The sequence below is a fragment of the Puntigrus tetrazona genome, chromosome 8, assembly GCF_018831695.1.
Source record: "Puntigrus tetrazona isolate hp1 chromosome 8, ASM1883169v1, whole genome shotgun sequence".
Classification (NCBI taxonomy): domain Eukaryota; kingdom Metazoa; phylum Chordata; class Actinopteri; order Cypriniformes; family Cyprinidae; genus Puntigrus; species Puntigrus tetrazona.
Window position 1 is genome coordinate 11,396,580 of NC_056706.1, and position 23,661 is coordinate 11,420,240.

The 23,661-nt window shown below is 37.4% G+C and overlaps 1 protein-coding gene across 1 annotated transcript in view; it reads left to right on the plus strand.

The window, feature by feature from the left end:
- The first annotated feature begins 798 nt into the window (after positions 1-798).
- Positions 799-23,661, plus strand: part of cacna1fb (calcium channel, voltage-dependent, L type, alpha 1F subunit) — a 32,391-nt gene continuing 9,528 nt past the window's right edge. The window contains exons 1-29 of the mRNA XM_043247375.1: positions 799-820; positions 4,168-4,489; positions 4,667-4,772; positions 9,783-9,922; positions 11,825-11,970; positions 13,164-13,316; positions 13,405-13,601; positions 13,718-13,821; positions 14,640-14,791; positions 15,533-15,607; positions 15,892-15,973; positions 16,330-16,356; positions 17,092-17,252; positions 17,490-17,715; positions 17,948-18,155; positions 18,397-18,517; positions 18,930-19,005; positions 19,176-19,239; positions 19,322-19,379; positions 19,636-19,738; positions 19,866-19,995; positions 20,473-20,532; positions 20,638-20,744; positions 21,171-21,258; positions 21,701-21,808; positions 21,922-21,974; positions 22,143-22,289; positions 22,379-22,580; positions 23,304-23,462. Of these exons, the coding sequence (XP_043103310.1) occupies positions 799-820; positions 4,168-4,489; positions 4,667-4,772; positions 9,783-9,922; positions 11,825-11,970; positions 13,164-13,316; positions 13,405-13,601; positions 13,718-13,821; positions 14,640-14,791; positions 15,533-15,607; positions 15,892-15,973; positions 16,330-16,356; positions 17,092-17,252; positions 17,490-17,715; positions 17,948-18,155; positions 18,397-18,517; positions 18,930-19,005; positions 19,176-19,239; positions 19,322-19,379; positions 19,636-19,738; positions 19,866-19,995; positions 20,473-20,532; positions 20,638-20,744; positions 21,171-21,258; positions 21,701-21,808; positions 21,922-21,974; positions 22,143-22,289; positions 22,379-22,580; positions 23,304-23,462 (3,597 nt within the window). The remainder of the gene's footprint in view (positions 821-4,167; positions 4,490-4,666; positions 4,773-9,782; positions 9,923-11,824; positions 11,971-13,163; positions 13,317-13,404; positions 13,602-13,717; positions 13,822-14,639; positions 14,792-15,532; positions 15,608-15,891; positions 15,974-16,329; positions 16,357-17,091; positions 17,253-17,489; positions 17,716-17,947; positions 18,156-18,396; positions 18,518-18,929; positions 19,006-19,175; positions 19,240-19,321; positions 19,380-19,635; positions 19,739-19,865; positions 19,996-20,472; positions 20,533-20,637; positions 20,745-21,170; positions 21,259-21,700; positions 21,809-21,921; positions 21,975-22,142; positions 22,290-22,378; positions 22,581-23,303; positions 23,463-23,661) is intronic.

Below are 23,661 nucleotides of genomic sequence, written 5' to 3' on the forward strand. Positions count from 1 at the left end.
CATAAACGCATGTAAATGAATGACACTGCACAAGTAAGAACATTTGTTTGTTTTTGTTTTATGTGAAAACAGCTAATTTCGTCTCAGATGCCTTTTTCTTTCGCGATCAAGGTACTTATTTTCTGTGAATCTTTACATGAAAAAAGATAGAATTTGTAAAACTGTGTTTTGATTTGCCGTGCTCACACATCCTAAGGGCAACATCCAACCTCGCACAAGAGCGCGTGGAGACTCGGAGACACGTCGCGAGCGCTCGCACGCGCTCGTCTGCGCGTGTACGTGTGTGTAGACCGATCCGTCGCGTTAGAATATGAGCTAAGACTCGCCCACATTTTCTGTCGACGCTCCATAAAATCGTTTGCCCAATATCCTTCCCTTTAATAAGTTTCTAGGCTGCCTGTCCCTTTAAACGAGTCATTTTTCTTTAATCCTGAATTGATGGCTTAAATGCGGAGATAGATAGAGAACAGAGGGCGCGTTTTATTTATCAACGTCTAGAATTCTTTTTTTATTTTTGTCCCTAACGCCCTCAAAGTTCGTTTTTAGATGGCGGGGAATAAATGAACGCGCCTGTTTCTTTTTAAACCAACTGAATACAACTCATCCGATTCAGAATGAAAAGCCTGTAGGAGGTGACTGGCAGCATTCGGATTCAGGTCCAGGACTGTACAACTAGAAAACTTAACGCTTTCATAGAAAAAGCTCATTTTGGAAATATGCCTCAAATATGTGGAGTGAAGAAACTGTCGTGAGGATCATGCGTTCTGCTCCAATGAGGTCAAAGTGACAATCTCCGACATGTATGAGGAGAACCGAAAAAGTAAGTTTTATTTTATAGTTTAATTCGGATGTTTAGGTTTAGTTTTTATCGATTCACACACGATGCGCATCAGCCGTTAAGTTGTCAGTTTTTTTATACATACACATGCGTTTTATAGCCGCGGTTAAGTTGTCGAACGCAAGCCTAAACTTGTCTATATGAAATATGGTAACGTTCATTTTAGTTGAGTATAATTTTGCTGTTCTGCCCTTCAGCATTTAAATCTTTGGTTTATGAAGATTGTGTGTTTTTAATCATGCAAAAATAAAACGCCACGCAACAACAATGTACTAAACGTGAACTAAATAACAGAAAATAAAACACCCAATGAACATAAATAAATAGAAATAAGAAAATCACTTTTTTTTAATGCAATGCTACACGGATATAATCGTTTATGCTGGAATTTTGGGAATACCTCAGTAAGTTTTAAACAATAAGTTAACTTTTAGAAAGGGTTCCTAAAAAACGATTTTTGCTTTAATTGTACATATTGCCTTAGTAAATGTTATATGTTTTTTATTATTTAATTTCAGACATTTCATACTTTATGCTTAAAGCAGCTATTTTACCTAACCTTTTAACAGGTGTTTGCTGATTTTTATTTTATTTTATTTTTTTAAATTAAACATTTAATCCACGTGAAACAGTAGCTGAAAGAGCGTAACTACACCTCATCTGTCAAAATAATTGACAGTTGTACTAATTACAGGAACACAAAATGTTATACATGTTAATTATAATGAAAGATGAGCCTTGAGCTCTGTTGAGATCAAATTATGAATTTATTTTTCCAATTTATTTTTCTTGTTCGCAGCACCAGATGTTTCACCGCCACAGGGTCATTTTCAGAGCACAACCTGCACATGCGCTTTATGATGACTTTCTGATTGCAGGCAACCTGCAATTACAGATATCATTTGACTTCCATCATAGCCAAGTAACCCCAGCACTGCAGGTTAATGCACGTAGTAGAGTGTAATGCAGGGCCTCTGGAGATGGCAAATGAATATTCTGCTGGTAGTAAGTTTGATTAAATGGGCCTCTAATCTTTGATCCCTAACTAGCTCAAGAACCAAATCCTTCTGCTTTAGAAACAAGTCTGCACATGAGAGTTGCCGTGCACATCTCTTTGCATATGTTTCCACACCCTTTAGGTCGCTCCATTAAGATAAATAAAATATAAATAATATGCAAAAGCATTAACCTGTGCAGAAATATGCAAGAGCACTTAAACTGGCCTTCAACTGAAAAATAATGTAGTAATGATTTTTAAAAAATATTTATTTATTCATAAATGTTTTGGTTAAGTCCATACTAACTGCCTCGTCAAAGAAACTAAGCTTCATGCTTATCTTAATATCATCAATCATAAAATTGTCCATGAACTGACATCCACACAATTATAGGAGTTGCAGCTCACTGTTGTGGTGTTAAATTACGGATGAAAATTAAATAACAGTTAAATGCGTTCGTGGTCGGGTTTGTTATTATATTCAGAAACAGACATGTACTGTAAAAAAAAACTTGTACATTTCATAGCTTTAAATTTCAAGCGGGCCATATTTTAAAATTATAGACACGCAGCAAATATAATGCCGTGATTGAAAACCCAACAAACCTGTCTCTAAAGAGAGTTGGCGTTTGTTAGCCGTCACAGTAAGGGTTACACAGAGCTGCGGCCAAAACAAAAACTAATTTTTCATAATGCCTTCTTTTAATGACGTGCTAAATTGGCCCCTCGATTTCCATTTGGTGCGTCTCTTTATCAGCTCAGCGCAGCAGTCATGATAGCTCACTTTACAGACCTCACACAGGAGTTTATTTCTCTCTCCTCTGCCCATTTTAAATGTTCAATGAAAGTACTGATTGCTGTTATCTCTGGCTGATAGGATTCCCTTCGGTCTCACTGAGGTCTTATGCGTATAATGAAGTTATAATTCGCTATCCGCACAGTGTCCTCGCGATCTCTCTCTCTCTCTTGCTCCTCCCCCTACCCATGACTCTCTCTGTTAGCTGTCAGCTAGCTGTGCTAGGGGCTAACATCATGAATCCACAGGTACTCACATATGAAACCGCTGGCCCAGAATCCCTCTCTGCACCCCCTCTCACAGTGGGAAGTAGGTCACAGCTGTTACTGTGTGGTTCTCCTCACCTAGTGCAGAGGCCTCCTGTTCATCAGAGACTGTGGCAGATTAGAAAGCTTTGTCTTCTTTATCTCACTCACCCTCTTTAACATGACCAGAGTCATTCGAGTTTCTTAGCTTTTAGTTACCTATCACTCTGTGTAGTTCTATCACTTCTTTCCTGTGTCTAAATGATGAGGAACACTTCTTGTGGCAACTATTGATAAGATAGACAGTTCCATGGAAAATATGGTAAAATTAAGTGAGTTAAATTACTCTTTCTAACCAACACTTTTTACTCTTTACACTGTGTCCTAAACTGGTGTAATGTAGACCTGTGGATCAACAGTAATGACCCACTGGGCAGTTTGGGGAGAGTTTTGGGGCAGTCGAAAGGTTGACTGAACTGTTATCTCCCTTGTTGGACCAGTTCTATATCGTTATATAGAACTATATTGCTATATAGTTCTAAATAGTTTAATTAAACATTACAAGAATGAAAAATGTGTAATAATAAATATTATTTGGAAATGTAAAATAAATAATAAGAAGTTTAATATCATACATTTAAGATTATACATTGAAATTATACATCTAAAAATAAAGTTATACATTTAAATATATAACATTTTAAAGATAATGAGCAGAAATTCCATTTTTAGACCGATGAGCAAGTGCAACTACTGGCATGATCAAGTGAGTGGAAAAAAATCTTATTGTTAAGCTTTGGTGATAAATAACAAGTCTTTCTATTGTCACTCGAAGAGAAATTCACACAATCTCAGCCAATCATTATTGATGTAATGCGAAGCAGTATTTTGGAACAATGAGATTTTATTCAAACTCACTGACTAAGCTTGCTATGTTGGGGGAAAAATGACTAACATAGGAGAAAAGAGCATGGGATTTTTTTGTTTGATGCTTTATCACATCTCAGGACGAAGCAGTTGTGACACTTGTTATTTTTGTGAAAGCCGTGACTTTTGTGAAAAACCTAATACATGATTTTTAGGGTGCTTTGATGAGAAGAAAATTCAAAAGTTCACCATTTCATTGAAACAAATCTTTTGTAAGACTGCAAACATCTTTACTGTAGTGTTTGATCAATTCAATCCATCATTGTCACTCACTGCCAATGCTAATTTTCGTTCAGAGACCGGTTGTTTGCTGTGTCATCCAGACATATGACCCTTCATTAAGTGACTAAACCTCTGTCTTTAGGGAATGGGTACTCCAATGAGGAAGAGGAGGGTGGTGGCGAAGCGGAAGAGGAGGAGGAGGAGGAGGGAGGTGGAGGAGGAGAAGGCAATGAGGGTGACGAGGAAGAAAAAGATGAGTGGGAGGAAAACGAACGTCCGAAGATGAACCGTACGGAAACACTCAACTCCACCACCAGCTCCACTGGAACGCAAAAGAAGAAGAGTCAGCATGTGAAGAAGCAGGTCCAGGGCTCCAACCAAGTCCAACGTGCTCCCAGAGCTCTTTTCTGCCTTAAATTAAACAACCCCATCCGCAGGGCTGCCCTTCACCTTGTGGAGTGGAAGTATCCATTACAACTCAGTAAATGTCTGAAAACAAACCTTAAACTACTACTTTCAAGCTTTAAAACAATTGACCTCTATCTGTTGGGGGAAAAACACATTGTAACTTGTTAAATAATGCTTGTTGAATGTAATGGCACTCTAAATAATATCATATTTACCTTAACATGTTACTCCAGACCATTTGATATCTTTATTCTCTTGGCCATCTTCGCTAACTGTGTTGCTCTGGGGGTCTCCAAGCCTTTTCCCGAAGATGACTCGAATGCCACCAACCATGACCTAGTAAGTATTGCTCTTTCCCTCTCTCTCGCTCTGTCTCACTCTTTGTGAAATTGGGGTGATGTGAATTTAAATTCAGCTTAGAACTAATCAGGAACTGAAAAACGTTAATTGACCACCTGCTTCTAGGTTTTGGTGCAAACATCAATTGTAAGCTCCTTTAGTGCATTTTATTGAACTTTATGAAAACGCTCAGCCCCACCACCAGCTCCACCATGAGATATGGTTTGTAAAATTGTAAAAAGGTAAAAGTGTGCAATAGCCACCAGAGAGAGCGAAAAGGTGTTTCCCATCCCAGGTGTTATTTCATAATCAGATATATTGGGATGGTGCCCGGAACAGAGTGCTGACCGAATTCCGCGCTGACCCATTTGGGAGGTGTGTTATGGATCTCAGGTGCAGTCAGAAGCATGCGTGTGTTTATGAATTATGCAATATACATTTATTTTCTAATGGTGCGTCTTATCTGGTCTTTTCTGGTCTTGTTGCTGTGTCTTTTGGTAGCTCTCTGGGTTTCCCATTTCAAATGTCTTGAATTTGAATTTGAATCCTCTTTTTCTCAAAATACTTTGAAGAATTTTTTTTTCATTTCTCAGCAAGGTCTATTTGACTGTAGTTTTACGGTATTTCTAAACAGAAGACCAGTGGCCTTGTGCGATATTGCAACCACATATTCCAAATTGAGACAATATTTTTAGTGCTGGACAATATCCAGCACTCAGAATGTGTGATTTGATTTAAAAAAGGTAATAAAACAGAAAAGATAACGGTGAAGTCATTTATTGGTGCTTGGACATGAATTTAGAATGTAAGAAACTTTACATGTTATATAGAATATAAGGTAATATTGTATACTATTAGTTTTTTTGTTTGGGGTTAGTATTTTTGCTTGTGAAGATGTCGCTTCTGCTCCCTAATGCATGTGTTTAATCAAAAATACAATAAATACAGTAGTATTGCGACATAATATTACAATTTAGTAGTAAGTACTAAAGTTTAGTGTGCAATGTTGTTTTTTTTTCTCTCTGAAAATACAAACAAATGCACAGAGAAACACACATGTGTCACACACATACACATAGAGGCATTGGCCTCAAGCAAGAGCGTTTTGTCATGTGACTCACTTTAGCCACACTATTTTGAGTCCTACTGCTGTCCCAGTGTCAGAAATTTCTAGAAGCTTTGTACTTTGAATATAACAATTTGGAAAATCAGGTGCCATTTTGAGGTAAAAATCCTTCTTTTTTGCTGTTTGATGATGTGGTATTACTCTGTAATCCCCCTCATCTCACAACCTCTCATTGTATCCCATCAGAGAGCGTCACATTTGATCCACTCAGCAGCCATTCTTAAAGGCACAGTTCACCCAGAATTAAACATTTTTGTCACTGTTTACTCATCTTCATGTCCTTCTAAACCTGCGTGATTTTATTTTGTCTGTGAAACACTAAAGAAGACATTTTGTACATTTGTCTCCACTAACTAAAATTTTTTGCCCAAAAAATAAATTTTCGATATGTGGATGAGTAAATAGTGACAGTTTGAATGTTTGGTTTATTTGGTCCTCGTGTTACTGTGATGTTGGCACCTGTATCCGAGACTGCAAGGTTTTAATTTGCTTGCACGTTAGTGGCATCGAGGAAACAAAGTGCCTTTTTTCTCCACGGTTGCAGTGAGGCATGCAACAATGCGAGGCTGCATGAGCTTGTGCGCGCTACAGCTTCACTTCGGCATGCAAAGGTCACTGAGATGAGAGAGAAATCGTAAACGAAAGAGAAGCGCCCCTAGCTATTGTTTCTCAGTAGGGGTCAGACCAAATGAAACACCTTTCGTTTAAGTCCAGAAATCCTTTCTCCACATCTCGGCACACTAGCACTTTCACTGGACTTTGCCAAATCAGCCATGTGAGCCTCTGAGTTTGTCCCGCTGTCATCTCGAGTGTACAAGCGCGTGTGACTGCGCCCCATTCGTACTGAAATGCTCGACGTGTTGTGAAGTTCTGTAGTGGAGGGGATCTTCCCTAAGGCTTGTGTGAGAGAAACAGGAAGAGAAAGAGAGGAAATGAAAGAGAGGAGACCAATCGAGTTGCATGCGATCAGGACCCTGAACACGACCCCCCTCGGGCATTGCCTCATTCCTGTCCCATCAGAGCACCGCTTTCTTTTTATAGAAGAAGAATTTGCATTCAAATGTAAGAGAAGTGACACTGCAGTGACAAAAGAGACAACAGGGCATAATGTGCAACCCAGATGAGAGATCACAGTGCAGCATGAACTAATGAACAAATTAGTGGTTTCTACCAGAGTCAGCTTTTTTTTGGGGCTTGTAATGTTTACTCGCTGAATTGCATACAGACCACATTTACATTTCAAGAGAAAAACTCCAGTACTTTCTAGGAAACAAAATAATAGAGTTGATGTTTAATGTAAGAATATAGGCTTTGGTTTTAATTAAATGCAGCCTTTGCATCAACCACTTTGGAACCATTTTGTTAGCAATGTTTGGGAACCTAACGGTTTAACAAAATTAACAAAATACGGCTGAACAAAATAGAAAACATACTTAGTCCCACTGCTTTGACCAGACACACATAACAAAATTATTCAAGTGCAAGTACTTATGGGTATTCCTGCAGTCACTTTTCACAGTGCTTTTCAGTAATAGACTATTGCTAATGCTGCTAGTTAATACTACTTAGCCTTTCTTCCCATTACATTTCAATATTTACAAACACAGGTTTAATTACTTTTTTTCAAGTTTTTGATATAATGTGTTTCAGTTGCATTTATTTAATCAGAAATAAAGTATTGCAATATTGAAGAAAAATATTACAATTTAAAATATCAAATGTATTCCTAATCAAATACACTCATTAAAATATGTAATTCATTCCTGCGATGGCAAAGCTAAATTTGTAGATTAACCATTCTAGATGGTTCAAGATGAAATGTGATTATTGTACTGCTTGTGTTATTGGACTACTGAAATTAACAATTGAGTGAATTTAAAGGGGTAGATCACCCAAAAAGAAAATTCTGTTATATTTAATAATCTTAATTTTGTTCCAAACCTGTTTGATCTTATTCTGTAGATTATGAAAAAAACATAGTTTGAAGAACAGCATTCTCAAAAAAATTATCTTGTATGTTCCACAGTAGAAAGAAAGTCATATCATTTTTAAATGACTCACGAGGATGAGTAAACGATGACATCATATTCATATTTGAGTGAACCGTCCCTTAAGTTAAAGTACACAGTGCCAATAATGCACACAAAAGAAACAAGTTAGCATTGAAATCTGGAAAAAAAAGAATAATGCTTGATGTAAGTACATTTAAAGATGTGCTCAGTGCAAGCTCAGTCACGTTAAACTGCGCTGTCTTCCTCTTTGTATTTTTGTAGGATAACAGGACACCCGAATGATGTAAAAGAGAAAGAGACAGGGAGGGTTATAAAGGCAGTGAGAGCACAGAGAGTGGTGGTCAGGGGAGATTGTACGAAATGCCTGTTCGTTTGGCTGCTCTAAATGCTCTTGGTCCTGATAAGCAGCTTACTCTTCCTCCCCTGTCTCTCATCACCCTTCCCCCATCACCCCATCCCTTTCTCTCTCTGTTTCTCTCTGTCTCACTCTCCATCTTTGTTCTGATGCTTAAAGCCACATCCTGGATTCCAGGTGCAAAGGAGGGGGCATTGTATTTAATGAGTGTGTGTTTGCTGTCAGTCTCTCCTCTCACAGAGCCCTCTGCCATATTGTTTGTTATGTTTTACTGTCCATCATCTTGGTTTCAGTTGTCTTCGGTTCATTACTGAAAGGCATTCAGCACGCTGAGCCGGTATGTCTAATTACTAGGGATGTCAATCGACCGCAAGTTTTAATTGAAATAATTACATGTTTCACAGATTAATTAAATGAATTAATTGCATTTAATTGCACATATCAATAAGTGCTGAGAAAAGCCACCAAAATAAGATAATACAATTTCACTATACAATTTAGAAGTCGAAATGTTGCCTATTACCATTCAATTTACATAGCCTGCAGACATAATATATATATAACCTGAAAAACTACATTGTTATTAAATTGTTATAAAGAACGGTGCTCTGTGATCTATCTGCTCATCTAAGAAAAGAAATATGCAGTCGAGACGTCCTGTTCCTATCAGTTTTTTTGCTTAAAGCTTCTGTATACTTTAGACAGAGACATACGGTCCAGCAAATGGAAGTTCATGCTGTATGCCACTTTACATTAAATCAAGGGCAGCAGTGTGCGAGTATAGTTGATATTGTCCATATGGTATTGTCCTCTGTCTTGTACAGATGGCGTGTGGTTTTTTCGTAGTTAATTTGCTGTTTCTGTCTATATGTTTGTTTACATGGAGGGAGTATGTGTGTGCACACAAGTGTGCCTCCACAGTGGACAGGCTGCTGTCGTACGCCAGCAGCGGCAAGCGAGAGGGAGGGAGAGAAAGGAGAGGATGACAGATTAGTAATCCGTTGAAACGCTCACAGATTCCCCATTTTGAAGTCCGGCTCAGCTCAGCACCAACCCTCTTTTGTCGCTCTCAGTCACTGTGAACAGGTCACGGGGTCACACCAGTGCACACACTTACCTGAATACAGCATCTTTTTTTTTTTTTTTTTTTACTGTCAACAATTAATATGCTTAATATGCTATTTTTCTTGCATCTGCTTTTGATTGATTTGACGGTATGATGTGTGTGCCTCAAGCTTTCCTATCAGGTTTTTGACCGTAGTAATTGAGAATATTTGTAATTCTTAAATGTATTTGTCGTTTATTTACACTAGTATTTTTAGCAGATAAAAATGGTTTTAAGCATCTTTGAGGCAAAAGATTAAAACCTTAACACCATTTTTAGCTGGCGAAAATACTAGTGTTCTAATATCTTTGGCCACCACTGTAACAACCTTTTCCAAAAAAATTTTCAGATTACATTCTGATGTGTGCATATGTGTGTTTGACCTTTTCTTTTTTTCTTTGTGTCTCTCCAGGAACAAGTTGAATATGTGTTTTTGATCATCTTCACGGTTGAGACGTTTCTGAAGATCCTTGCGTACGGTCTAGTCATGCACCCGAGCTCCTACATCCGAAACGGCTGGAATTTACTGGACTTTGTCATCGTCATTGTAGGGTACGGCACCATCTTCCCTGCTCTGTCCGTCCCCACTTGTTTATTTACTGTCTTTTTCATTTAAAAAATTAGTCATAATAACCGGAGTGACATCACAGCCTTTCCTCCCATGATTCACTTGCATATTAATTTTCGTAGATTTTTATTCAGGTTGTGTAATGGCCAGCAGCAGCTCTGTTATTCACAATTCTCCTCTTGTCCTCCTGTTCTCTTTACCCCCTTTTTTCCTAATTTCTCCCTTTTCTCAACCTCTCCCTCTCGGATTATCTGCTCAGATCTGGCTGTCAATCCTCTCTCCCGCTCTCTCACTCTCTCGCTCTGTCGCTCTCTCTTTGTGTCTTAATCTGACCTACAGAGAATAGACGCTACCCTTAATTTCGCACACCATGCTTTACATACCCTGTGGTAAATGTGTGTGTATGTGAAGTGTGTAAACATGTTTCATCCACTAAATAAAAGAATCTGTCTTTCATAATATGTTACCATTTAAACTCATTTTCTTCCTGCGTATTTAAAGAGCGACAATCCCCAGAGCTCTGTCTGTCCTGCTAAAATGGGCCTAAACAGCTGTTCTGAGGTCATTAATGGGCAGTTGGTCAGAGTGATGGTTAATTATCTAAAGGAAGATGACTGTGCCAGGCATTTAGCGCCTTTTTGAGTATAATTTTGAGCTTTTTTTGGTATTGATTAGAGAATTCATTAAGCTCACAGACAGAACCGCTAATGGGCAGGTGGATCTGTTCCAAATACACGGTATTACACATCATATTACTGCTGCTTATAATACTGATGCCATCCTAAGAGTATTTGTGCATGCATGTGTATGCATGAAAGCACAAAGATAACTGGGATAGGTGCCACAAATATTGTTGCCCAGCCAGCTTCCACAACTCTTCGGTACGTTCATTTGGGAATAGAATTTTGCCAGTCACGCTGTGTTTTGAAACCACTGAAAAGAACCAGTTCATAAGAGTCAGTTGTTTGGGAAACTGGCTACACCGCTCACGCTGTCTGTTACCGATATCCTTAAAAGTATCGGCTCATAAGAGTCACTTGTTTAAGAATCGGGTGACACTGGTCAAACTGTATGTTTTTGACTTCCTAAAATAATCCGGCTCATAAGCGCCATTTGCCAAATCACCTTTTTGATATAGCACTTTTAATGGTACAGACTGTGTCAAAGCAGCTTTACAGTATTAAATAGGACAATAGTGAATAATAGTAATAGTCTTTTTTATATATAAGAAAATAAGTGTGATTATTTAAAAACTCATAATATTATTATAAGGTTTAGCATATTAAAACTGTCTTTGTTGATCTCCTGCATTCAAATGTTGTAACCTTTCATTTAAAGGAACACTCCACTTTTTTTGGAAATAGGTTCATTCTCCAACTCCACAGTTAATAAATTTAGTTTACAGTTTTGTAATATATTCAGTCGATCATAGCATAGCTTAGTTTATATCATTAAATCCAATAAGACCAGTAGCATCACGTTTAAAACACAACTTAACCACTGATTTCTAGTTGTGTCCTCTTTTGGAAGCACAAAAGTAGTTTCACTTTGACAGTGAAATACAGCGAACGTGGCACCAGCAGCAATACTACCGCCAGAATAATAGCTCCGCCTTCTTTCTTATGTAAACATTTGTCCGATGTTTGAAAATAAACCCACACTGTGACATAGAGATGTGGGGGTGTGTTTAAGCAAGATGTTTTAGGGGGGTGTGTACTGGTCATAACTTTTAAACAAGAATATTTCTTTAGTTTTGAAACTTTAATATTTGCAACTTTAGGGATCTTATTTATGCACTAACAGCTTGTAATGCTCCAAAGAAAAAGGAAATACATATTTATTGAATCACATGTATTTATATTTGTTTTGTTGCTTGTATTTTGCAGTTTGTTCAGTGTGGTATTAGAGACTGCTACTCATAAATCCGGTGAAACAACTTCCCACATGCCTGGGAAACCGGGAGGTCTGGATGTCAAAGCTCTCCGGGCCTTCAGAGTCTTACGACCCCTCAGACTGGTTTCAGGAGTGCCCAGTGAGTTTGTGTTTGTAATAGAAAGAGAATGAGGCTATTAAATGTGATGTTTACGCTGTTATTAACTATTCAATGGTATTTTACCTATACAGATGGGTAACTGGTAATGTTACTACTTCTCATACTGGTAAATTGCTGGAACAAATTTACCGATATTTAAAAAAAAAGGTTCTGTATGTGTGAAAGGGGCTACAGACCAACTAACCAAAAAGCCATGTATTGCTTTTGTATTCACAATGCTGGTGGAGATTTCAAAGAGCACTGTCCATGGTGCTGAACACGCTATTACATTAGCTATTGTACGACAGAGCTAAGGCAAAGCTGGTCAAAATGTCAGGAAACAGTATCATGTAAACCACTGACTTCCACCACAGTACATTTTGAAGCAGTGGTGTGGATCTTTCATGCCTACTGGCTTGTATGATGGTATCTCTCCCTCATGTGCACGTTAATCCTGGCACTTCTCCCAGTAAGGCAAGGTGACATTGAATGAGGACACTTCTTGTTCAAATACCCATTATTTCTGCCAGAAAACACAAATAATAAAATATTGACTATGTACATGTGTAGTGTTATTGTGTTCTGGCTCTCGTTTTCTTGATTAATGTAAATTGATGTTGGTGTCAGTTAACCACTTATTCAGTCAGTCATTCATATAAAATATTTAAAAACTTATTAAAGATTACAGAGTTACAGATTTTTGTTTTGTTTTGATTATGGCAAAGATGAAATGAAAATCACATTTTGTCATACTGAACATTATTTTCAAATAAAATGTTTTTGTTGACTATAATTACAAGTCCTTTCAAATTTTTGGAGTCAGTAAGATTCTTTTAAAAAGAGAAATTAATATTTTTCAGCAATGCTGCATTCGATTGCTCAGAGACGACAACAGCACATTACATTGTAAAAATATCTTACTGACCCCGAACGTTTGAACGTCTGTGAATGTGCCATGTAAGTAATTGAAAAATTTGCCTAAAATAAATGAACGTCTTAACGAAATGCTAAATATTTTGAAATTGATTATTTGAAAAAAAAATATTAAAATACTAAACTAGTGTAATGGGCATGAAGAGATTGGGAATGGAGATTGGGAATGTTTGTTCGTATGCAAAAATATAGGTTTTGGGTTCCAGAATGTGCTCCATTATGATGATGATGTGTGTGTGTGTGTGTGTGTGTGTGTGAAGGCCTGCAGATTGTGTTAAACTCCATCATGAAGGCAATGGTTCCCCTGCTGCACATCTCTCTGCTTGTCCTCTTTGTCATCATCATCTATGCCATAATTGGACTGGAGCTCTTTATCGGTCGAATGCATCGCACCTGCTATTTTATAGGCACAGGTAACTACACACACTCACATAAAATATTTATATGCATTCTCTGTCACTCTATGTCTTACTCCATCTGTCTGTCTCTTATCTTTCGCAGATAATTATGCAGACGATGATCCACTCCCGTGTGCGTTTGCAGGTCACGGTCGTCAGTGCCTTACCAATGGCTCTGAGTGCAGAGGAAAGTGGGATGGACCAAACGGCGGCATAACTAACTTTGATAACTTCTTTTTTGCCATGTTAACAGTGTTCCAATGCATCACAATGGAAGGCTGGACAGACGTCTTGTACTGGGTAACTACGTAAACCGTGTCTTCAGATTGACTGTTATGGACCACGATTATCTTTTAAGGAAGTGATTGTGTATGACACTGATACAGTTGTCTTTGTCTGTGTGTTCCTCTCGGTAGATGAATGATGCAATTGGTTTTGAGCTGCCGTGGGTTTACTTCGTAAGCCTGGTCATCTTTGGATCTTTCTTTGTTCTCAATCTTGTGTTGGGTGTGTTGAGCGGGTGAGTTTTGTTCAGTGTGTTTTGTTCAAAAGTTTGGGATCGTTGATATGTTTTTAAAGTCATTTATGGTCACCAATGATAAAAACCCCCCAGTAATATTGTAAAATATTATTACGGTTTTTAATATTTTTATATATTTTAAACTGTAATTTATTTCTGTTATGCAATCTTAAATATATTTGTTAAATATTTTGCACTTTTTTTTCAGCACTATTTGATGAATTAAACATTCAAAAACATTAGTTATAAATCCTTTTTAGCATAATTATTTATCCTTTCACTTTTGTTCAGTTTAATCCATACTTGCTGAATAAAAGCATTCATTTCTTACTGACTCTTACGAATTTTTGAATGGTACTGTGCATATTTAGTAATAACCATATATGATCCACACGCAAAAAGATGTGCAGTTGATTTTTGCCTATTTCTAACCGTAATGTTATTGTTTCAGTTTTGACTCTGAAAGCTTGAATACCATAGTAGCTACAGAACGTTACACTTGTATGTATTAAAGCAGTTAGTCCACAACCCAATTTATATTCATGACTTCTGCATTTTATGACATCATAATCTGTGCAGTGTAACTTGTTTGCATGTCTGTGATCGTTTAACAGAGGACAGCAGTAGATGAGCAGATATCAGATGTTTTGACTCACCTGAATAGCAGAGTTTGATTTCCTGCAACAGACAACAGAATTCCCCAAAGATTCTGCCTTGTGCTGCTTACCTCTCCGTTAAACAGAGTGTGAAAGTCTACAGTGTGTATTGTGCGTGTGTGCGTTTGTTTTGCTTGTCTAACAGGCCATACTTGTGTGTAGAGAATTCTCCAAGGAGAGGGAGAAGGCAAAAGCTCGAGGAGATTTCCAGAAGCTTCGTGAGAAGCAGCAGATGGAGGAAGATCTGTGTGGATATATGGACTGGATCACTCAGGCTGAGGACATTGATGAGTTTGATGAGGACGGAAACAGACGTGAGATCTCTTGCTCTGTGTAACCAGCTATACCCTTTGTCCTTGGTTTTACTTGTTCATTGTTGATCAGCATTGTTTCTCCAATGCCATTATACCATACAGAGAAAATTAACTAATGTTGTTTTCGATCTCAACAGCCCTAAATATGTTGATCCCTTTTTGAGGGCCTCCTAAATAAAACAGAATAACAGCTATATAATTTGATGTATGATGACTCATTCAATGGAATTCAACTCAATTCAATACAATATAATAATTGTCATTATTCCCATGATTTCTGACCATAGTTTTAAAGTTAAAATGGGACATATAATAGAAAATAAAAATAATCTAAAAATTAAATATTGTGCACATTTAATTAATATATAATATTTTTGTTCATTGTTTTTGTTAATAGAAATAAAGCTAAAATAAAGACAAACTAAGACAAAATAAGGCAATCTTACAGTCATATATACTTACAGTCTGTAATTGGAATGGAAGTTACGTTGACGTCTAATTAAAAATATAATAAACTGAGTACCGAACATACATTAAACATCTCATCTCACTACTGATGTTTGAGTTAAAACATTCCCCACCCACTACCAAAGATGTAAGACATTTACAAACATCTTCAGGCAGAACAGTGGCCATCTTTTTCTCCCCCAACCTGCTTTTCCATCTGTTCTGTTTCCCATTTTGTTCTATTCCATGTCTCTCACTCTTTTTCTCTCTCTGGATCTTTCACTCTCCCCTCAGGTGTGACCTTGCGTGACCTAGCTGATAAGAAGAGGGGAAAATTTGGCTGGTTCAGCCACTCAAATGAAACCCACGGTACGGCCAATCAGAACGAGACGCATGACCCCTTCACTCCCCCGCTGTTCTATATATAGCCCCCCTCAACTTTGTCTGGTCTAATTGTGTAATTTACATCTGGGGCTAGAAATCACATCTCTCGGTTGGACCCATATTAAGTGCTTTGACCCTATTTCAGAGAGATTGCTTTTCTCCAAAACTGTGTCAATGTGTGGCCGACATTATTCTTTCTCTTTGTCTCTCACATACCTATCCTTTTCTGTGTATCTTTTACTTTCTTCCTGTTTTTTCACATGCTATAGCAAGTCTTCCAGCCAGTGAAACGGCCTCTGAGAACACTGAAAACATAGATGAGGAACACACAGATTGTTGTGCTGCTTGCTGGTAATAATATACGCACACATACATACCCACTATAATTAGAAACAGCATAACACACAACATTTGTCATTGCGTTGTACTGCCGGCTTACTAATGGAAGTTGTTATCAGCCGTAATGGAGTGTCATCCCTTAATTTCTCAGTTGCGGCTCATTATGTTCTCTTTTCTTTGTGTTCTTTGTTCTCTTACAAGTCAGTTCATTACTCTGGGTTTCTTTGGCTTTCTTTGTTTTAGTATCTGAACTGGATCTCTGTTAAGTGCAATGCATCAAAGTGCGCATTTTGCCAATTGCTCTGTGTTGTGCTTGTCTTTGAGCTCATTGCCATTTTGTTTGTTCTGTTCACTGTGCTTTGATTTAGCGCTCGCATTATGAAGATCCCATGCTGGTGAGTCACTGTGAGGACAAACTAGTAGTTCAGGGTCTGTCTACTGGATATATAAACTTCACTTTAGCTAATACGCTGTGTTAATTTATGTGTAAAACATAAATCTAGTTACATTTTGTTCATGCTTAAAACAATGCGAATGTTACACTTTCTGCATTAGTTTACCTAAAAATGAAAATTTGCTGTTCAAAATTTTCATTTTTGGAAGGACTATTCCTTTAATAAACTTGCAGAAAAAAAAAAAAACATTTTATCTTCATTTATTTAACTTCAAGTTATTCCACACATGTATGAGTTGCTTTTTTCTGTTAAACTCAAAAAAAGAGATTTTGGAGAAAATGGTTCAAACTATTGATGGTCCCCGTTGAATTCCATTGTGTTGTTAAACTAGTCATTGGAGGGCATTAACGTTTTTAAAATATCTTTTTTTGTTCAACAAAAAAATAAACTTACGTAAAACAAATGAAACAACTTGAGGGTGAGTAAAGGATGATATATTCTATAAAAACTAGTCTTATGATAAGCAGTTTCGAATTTAAAGTGCCTTTCTATTGTTTTACAGATATTTATATATTGTATTCCGGTACAAAGGACATTATGTAAAAGATTTTTTGCCATACATGCCCTCTAAATGTTTTTATATTATATATTACATTAAGCATAATTATTTTTGTCATATGAATGTAAAAATCTATACAGTGATTCATATTTTTGTTTGTGTGTGTGTTTGGTTAGTCGTGCCCTGCGCCGCTGGAACCGCTGCATTCGTAGAAACTGCCGTACAGCGGTGAAATCTGTGACTTTCTATTGGTTGGTGCTGATCCTGGTCTTCCTCAACACAGCTCTCAGTGCCTCCGAACATTATAACCAACCAGAATGGCTCACTGATGTTCAGGGTAAGTAGACGTTTCCAAACATCTCCTTACTGACATGGCATGTGCATTGTCCCATAGTATCAGCAACACGTTCATTTATAAAATGCTATTGGCTAAAGTTTTCGTACTGAAGTTTTCATAAGGTTTAAAGGAGCCTATCATGGTGTTCTTACCGATAACCTGCAAGTTGACAAAAATAGTTTGAATGTAATTACATCTGTTTGTCTATCTCTCTTTCTTTTTCTGTCTCTCTCATAGACATTGCCAATAAGGTTCTGCTCTCACTGTTCACAGTGGAGATGTTGTTGAAAATGTACAGTCTGGGGTTGCAGGCATATTTTGTGGCATTTTTTAACCGGTTTGACTGTTTTGTCGTGTGCGGTGGGATTCTGGAGACAGTTCTAGTGGAGATGGAGATCATGCCACCTCTCGGCATTTCAGTGTTGCGCTGCGTCCGCCTGCTTCGGATCTTCAAAGTCACACGGTACAGAGGCCTCTTAAATAATTTTTTATCTTTATTTCTTAAGGAAATTGAATATTAGGTTTAACTCTGTCAAATTTGAAATCATGTTCAAAAGCATGAGTGATTTACTTATTGTCTAGAAGAGAACATTAATTCCCTCTTTCGTCGGGTGCCTTTGTCTCATTCCTGTTGTTTCTCTCTTTCCTCATCACTTTTCCGCCCTGCTAATTCTTGCCCCACTTGTCCTCCTCAGCCATTGGACGGCTTTGTCCAATCTGGTGGCCTCTCTGCTGAATTCAATGAAGTCCATTGCCTCCCTGCTGCTGTTGCTCTTCCTCTTCCTCATCATCTTTGCTCTGCTTGGCATGCAGTTATTTGGAGGGAAGTTCAACTTTGATGAGACACAGACTAAGAGAAGCACCTTTGATTCCTTCCCTCAGGCCCTGCTAACTTGCTTTCAGGTAATAAACTCATCTACAGCAGTGAAATCGGTATATTCTTTTATTCTCAGAATCACGTTATTCACAAATAAAGAAAAATAGAAGTAATCAAAAATCTGAAATTTACGATGTCTTTTTCAAAGAATTGTGATGTTTTTAAAATCTGTTTCAAAGGTTAGGTAAGTTAAGAATCCAAAGAAAGTCAATGTTTCACATTTTTTGTATAACTGAGCTATTAATGTAGGTCTTTTTTTCTCTACAGATCTTAACCGGTGAAGACTGGAATGTAGTAATGTATGATGGTATTATGGCATATGGAGGCCCGGTTTTCCCTGGAATGATCGTCTGTCTTTACTTTGTGATTTTGTTCATTTGTGGTAACTGTATCCTTTTCTGCCTGAAACTATCTTTTTATTTACTTATTTATCATGCTTTCATTTTGTTTATCTAATATCATGAAAACAACGAAACACCAACAGTTTTATTCATTTATATTTATTGCTTTTATTACCAGAGCAGCACTACAGGTAAACATTTGATTTGAATGCATTCCCTGGGAATCTAACCCACAGCCATTGCGTTGTTAGTTTTGAGCTTTACTGTTTGAGATGCATCAATGCACAATTTCTGTGCATCAAAACATCAGTGCACTATACTTAACATTTTTTCAGAAACTGACTCATTGTTCACAGAAGCAAAAATAACTTACAATCCCAAATGTTGATTTCTTTGTTTGTTTTTTGTGGTTTGTCAATTTTCTGTTTGTGTGTTTGTTGGATCTTAACCGTTGCTAAGATATCCTGCTGAACGTCTTCTTGGCCATCGCTGTCGACAACTTAGCAGGAGGGGATGGAGACAATAAGAAGAACGAGTGTGTTCTTAAATAATTATCATGTTTGTTTTTCATTGTAGCATTTTACTGAAATTATGCTGATAATGATTTATTTTAGAAAAATGCAAAAAAGATGCATTTTCACCCACTTTTCTGTATATTCAAAAACAATTATAAACTCTGACATGCGCTTCTTTTGATCCTGATAGGGAAAAAAAAGAGGGAGAGGGTGAAGGGGAAGGTGAAGTTGAAGGAGAGAATGAAGAGGTGAAGGTATGGGATTCGAACTCCTCTGTCTTTGTCGCTTTTGAATAATTATCACATTGAGTTCTTCCATTCATTATGTTTTCAACAGGTGGACATGGATGATGAATATGAGGAAGAGGAGGAGCCCGAAGAGGGAGAAGATGAAGGTAAAGTGCACAAACGTTAGACAGCATATTGCATTGGAACAGATTGTTGATTCTAAAAAGTTTTGTAGTGATTTAGAAGACATTTGTGACCATAAATACTCATCTTACAGCATCAATAGTCCCTCTTTGTCCTGAGTGTCCTGAGGTTTAGTGTTGGCTACTTAAGGCCACAGTAGTGACAGAGCTAGATTGTGATCTCATTTTCTCTCCGTCTATCTCTCCATCTCTCTTTTTTTCTGTTCTTCTCTGCTGGAAGAAGGGAAAACGCAGCTGAATGTTGCTGACTTTGCTCCTCCTAAAGAGAAAGTCCTACCAATCCCAGAGGGCAGTGCATTCTTCTGCCTCAGCAAGACCAACCCGTGAGTGTGCACCACTCACACGCTATTACAAGACAGTGCTTGACCATTTAAAGAGATAAAATGAAATTCTGTCATAATTTACTTTAAACAGCGCAAACATGTGAATTGTCTTTGTGTCTCCCTTCAGAATAAGAGTGGGCTGCCATACCCTCATCCACCACCACATCTTCACTAATCTCATCCTGGTCTTCATCATTCTCAGCAGCATTTCCCTGGCTGCAGAGGATCCTATCAGAGCTCACTCCTTCAGAAACAATGTGAGTTTGCTGCTCACACACAAGCAGCATCATAAATAGTTATTTACTGCAGCTGTCCAGATTGGCACGTCGCAGGAGCTTTTCAGAGCCAGCTGGGGAACGCCATCCTTCAGTCATCTTGCACGCATGCACACACACAAACATATAGCCTAACATGATTTACCTTTAAGTAGGACATGTTTTTGGATCAGCATCCTTGTTAGTTAGTACTGGAACAACATTGGGAGCAAGCAATCAGAATTGAGATTTGTTGTCAGAGCTGGAGTCAAGGGCTTGAACAACATGGTTATCAATCTATTGTTTCCCTGAAGATTTAAGAAAATGTTCTAGTGAGAGTTCAGACCATGATTGTTTGGTACAACAATGGATGCTGCAGGAGCATGTCCTACTTATCTAAATCGCATATACACAAACAAATCTGTCACTGAACATCAATCATACTAGTAAAACAAAAAAATACTTTTTTGCTTTCTACAGGTGTTGGGTTATGCCGATTATGCTTTCACTTCTATATTCACTGTGGAGATCTTACTAAAGGTACCAGTCGATTAATCAATCTGATGCTTGGTAAAAAGCTTAAATGGTGCTACACTGAAATGTCCTTAACTTTATTCAAATTTATTTTCCTTTGTCTCTGTGTAGATGACAGTGCATGGCGCATTCCTCCATGCGGGTTCCTTCTGTAGAAACTGGTTTAATTTGTTGGATCTTTTGGTGGTCAGTGTGTCTCTGGTCTCCTTCTTCTTACAGTAAGTCCAACGCACTCATACAGATATCACAAGATCTGTGTTCATAATTTCTGCTAATCTGTGAGATATCTAATGTATGGATCAGTGTATGTAAGTGTATGCATCGCCCTCTGGTGGATAAATGAAGATGGTTCCTGCTTTGAATTTCAGTTCAAAATAAATAAATAATCAAACAAACAAAAATCTGATGCCCTAATGCTTTCAACTGTTAATTTACATATTGATAGTATTTATTTTGGGGCAAAAATGTGAAAAAAGAGGAATTCATGCATTCAGTCTGACGATGTAAAGGGGGTAATATATGAGTTGACTGCTTATGAAACCAAATAAATCATACTGAGATGTTAAAAAGAATTGAAAATCAGTCTATGCTTTTTGAGGCCACATGTACAAAGTAATTTTTTTTTGCTTTTTTCTCTCTTTTAGTTCGAGTGCCATCTCTGTAGTGAAGATCCTAAGGGTGCTCAGAGTTCTGAGGCCTCTTCGAGCAATCAACAGAGCCAAAGGACTCAAGGTACAGCTATTAATGTTTGTATCTGTGCTTTATTTTGCAAATGTTTTAAAGGCATGTATATATGCAATTAGCCAATTATGATAATATCACTTTCCTTTTCTTTGCCCGATGATTACATGCTCTAATCTTTAGTAAATGCAAAGGTTTGGGCTGTTTTTTTTTTTTTTTAAAGAAGTCCCTTGTGTTCACTAAGACATCATTCATTTGACAAAATATACAGTAAAATAGTATACAGCCAAATTTGTGTCATATGATCCTTCAGAGGTCATTCTAGATGGGGATTTTCAGGATTATTATTTGACAAATAGAAAAATCTAAAAAAAGAAATGATATTTGAAATAGAAGTATTTTATAATATTCCTCCTTAAACTTTTGTGCAATTTAATGCATCCTTGCTAAATTTAAAGAAAGAAAACAAAACTCTCTCTCTTTCCCTATGTAGCATGTGGTACAGTGTGTGTTTGTGGCTATAAGGACCATCGGAAACATCATGATCGTCACCACACTACTTCAGTTCATGTTTGCCTGCATCGGTGTTCAGCTTTTCAAGGTTAAACACACACACAAACATGCCAAAAGTCTGTCTAAATCTTGTGCTCTCACAAGTTTAACATTAGCATACTAATGTACCTTTTATTGCATTGTTACTGTTGTATTTTGTAGGGTAAATTTTATCGTTGCACAGATGAAGCTAAAAACACTCCAGAACAGTGCAAGTATGTCATATTTAAGCATCTGTCATTCCTGTTTAATTCTGTTCTTGCATTAACCACATGTGTGGGCCTTTGGGCAACATGTGTGCTTATGTGTCATGAGTGTTCATGGTTTATGTGTACATTCATTTGTGCCTCATTTGTGTGTGTGTGTTTATTTGTTTGACACAGGGGCACATTTGTGGTGTATAAAGATGGAGATGTGAGTCATCCAATGGTGAGAGAGAGGATCTGGATCAACAGCGACTTCAACTTTGATAATGTACTAATGGGAATGATGGCCCTGTTTACAGTCTCCACTTTTGAGGGCTGGCCAGCGTGAGTCTGCTCCTCTGACATCTTCCTCCATATGTCACTGAAGGTCACCATGACCATGTTTACACACATCCCCGTTTTTACTCATTCAGGTTGCTCTACAAGGCCATTGATGCCAATGCAGAGAATCATGGACCCATTTACAATTACCGCGTGGAGATCTCTATATTCTTCATCATCTACATCATCATCATTGCCTTCTTCATGATGAACATCTTCGTGGGTTTTGTCATCATTACGTTTCGTGAACAAGGAGAGGCTGAGTTCAAGAACTGTGAGCTGGACAAAAATCAGGTTGGGCCAAAGGCTACTTAAAAGAATATTTTAAAATGTTTTTACATTTTATAGTTAAATTTGCAACCAGTTTTACCCCTGTAATGTGATGTACTATTGTTCAAAATTTTGGGGTCAGTACTGTGATTTATTGATTTATTTAACAAGGAGGTATAACTTTGATTAAATATGACAGTATAGTGTTACAAAAGATTTCTATTTCAAAGGTATAAAGTTTTTTATCTTTCCACTTATCAAAGAATCCACCACATAAATATCAAGCAGAATGACATTTTTTTAACAACAACAACAATAATAATAATAATAAAAATAAATATTTTTTGAGCTTCAAATTGGCATATTAGAAAGATTTCTGAAGGATCAAGTGACACTGACACTTATTTTCACTGAAAGACAATTTTTACTGGGGAACCCTAAAAAAATATTTTAACCCCCAGAATTCAGTTTTAACCAGGGACCCCACTCCTTGGAACACAATTAGACTAGTTTTGGGCTAGTTTTGAAAAGTAATTGGGCAGGATTATTGTGAAACCTGGCAACTCATCCCTTGATTGAAGGTGAAAAAGATTCTTAATTTGAAAAACATGCAAAGTCAAACTGTTCATAATAAGACATGAAATGTGTATTAAAAGTAAATATATAAGATGTAATGTTGAATTGTGGACTACTGCACTCCAGTGTGTATAATCTCACATTATGTCTCCTTCTTTTTGTTGCTTACAGAGACAGTGTGTGGAATACGCCCTGAAGGCCCAGCCACTAAAGCTGTACATCCCAAAAAACCCAGTGCAATACAAGTTCTGGTCTATAATCAACTCCACAGGGTTTGAGTACATCATGTTTGTGCTGATTCTCCTCAACACCGTTACTCTGGCTGTGCAGGTAAACAGCTGAGTCTGACAAGCCTTACAAAAGCTGTATAATCAGCATGCAGAAACACAGACAAAGACATTTCAGTCTATTTTTGGTATTTTGAATCTGAGCTTATATGAGCATACTTAAAAATCCAACATGAACCTTAAGGTCAGTGATAAAATAGTATCGAGTAGCACCATTTTAGAGAGAAGTCAGTTGTACGTTT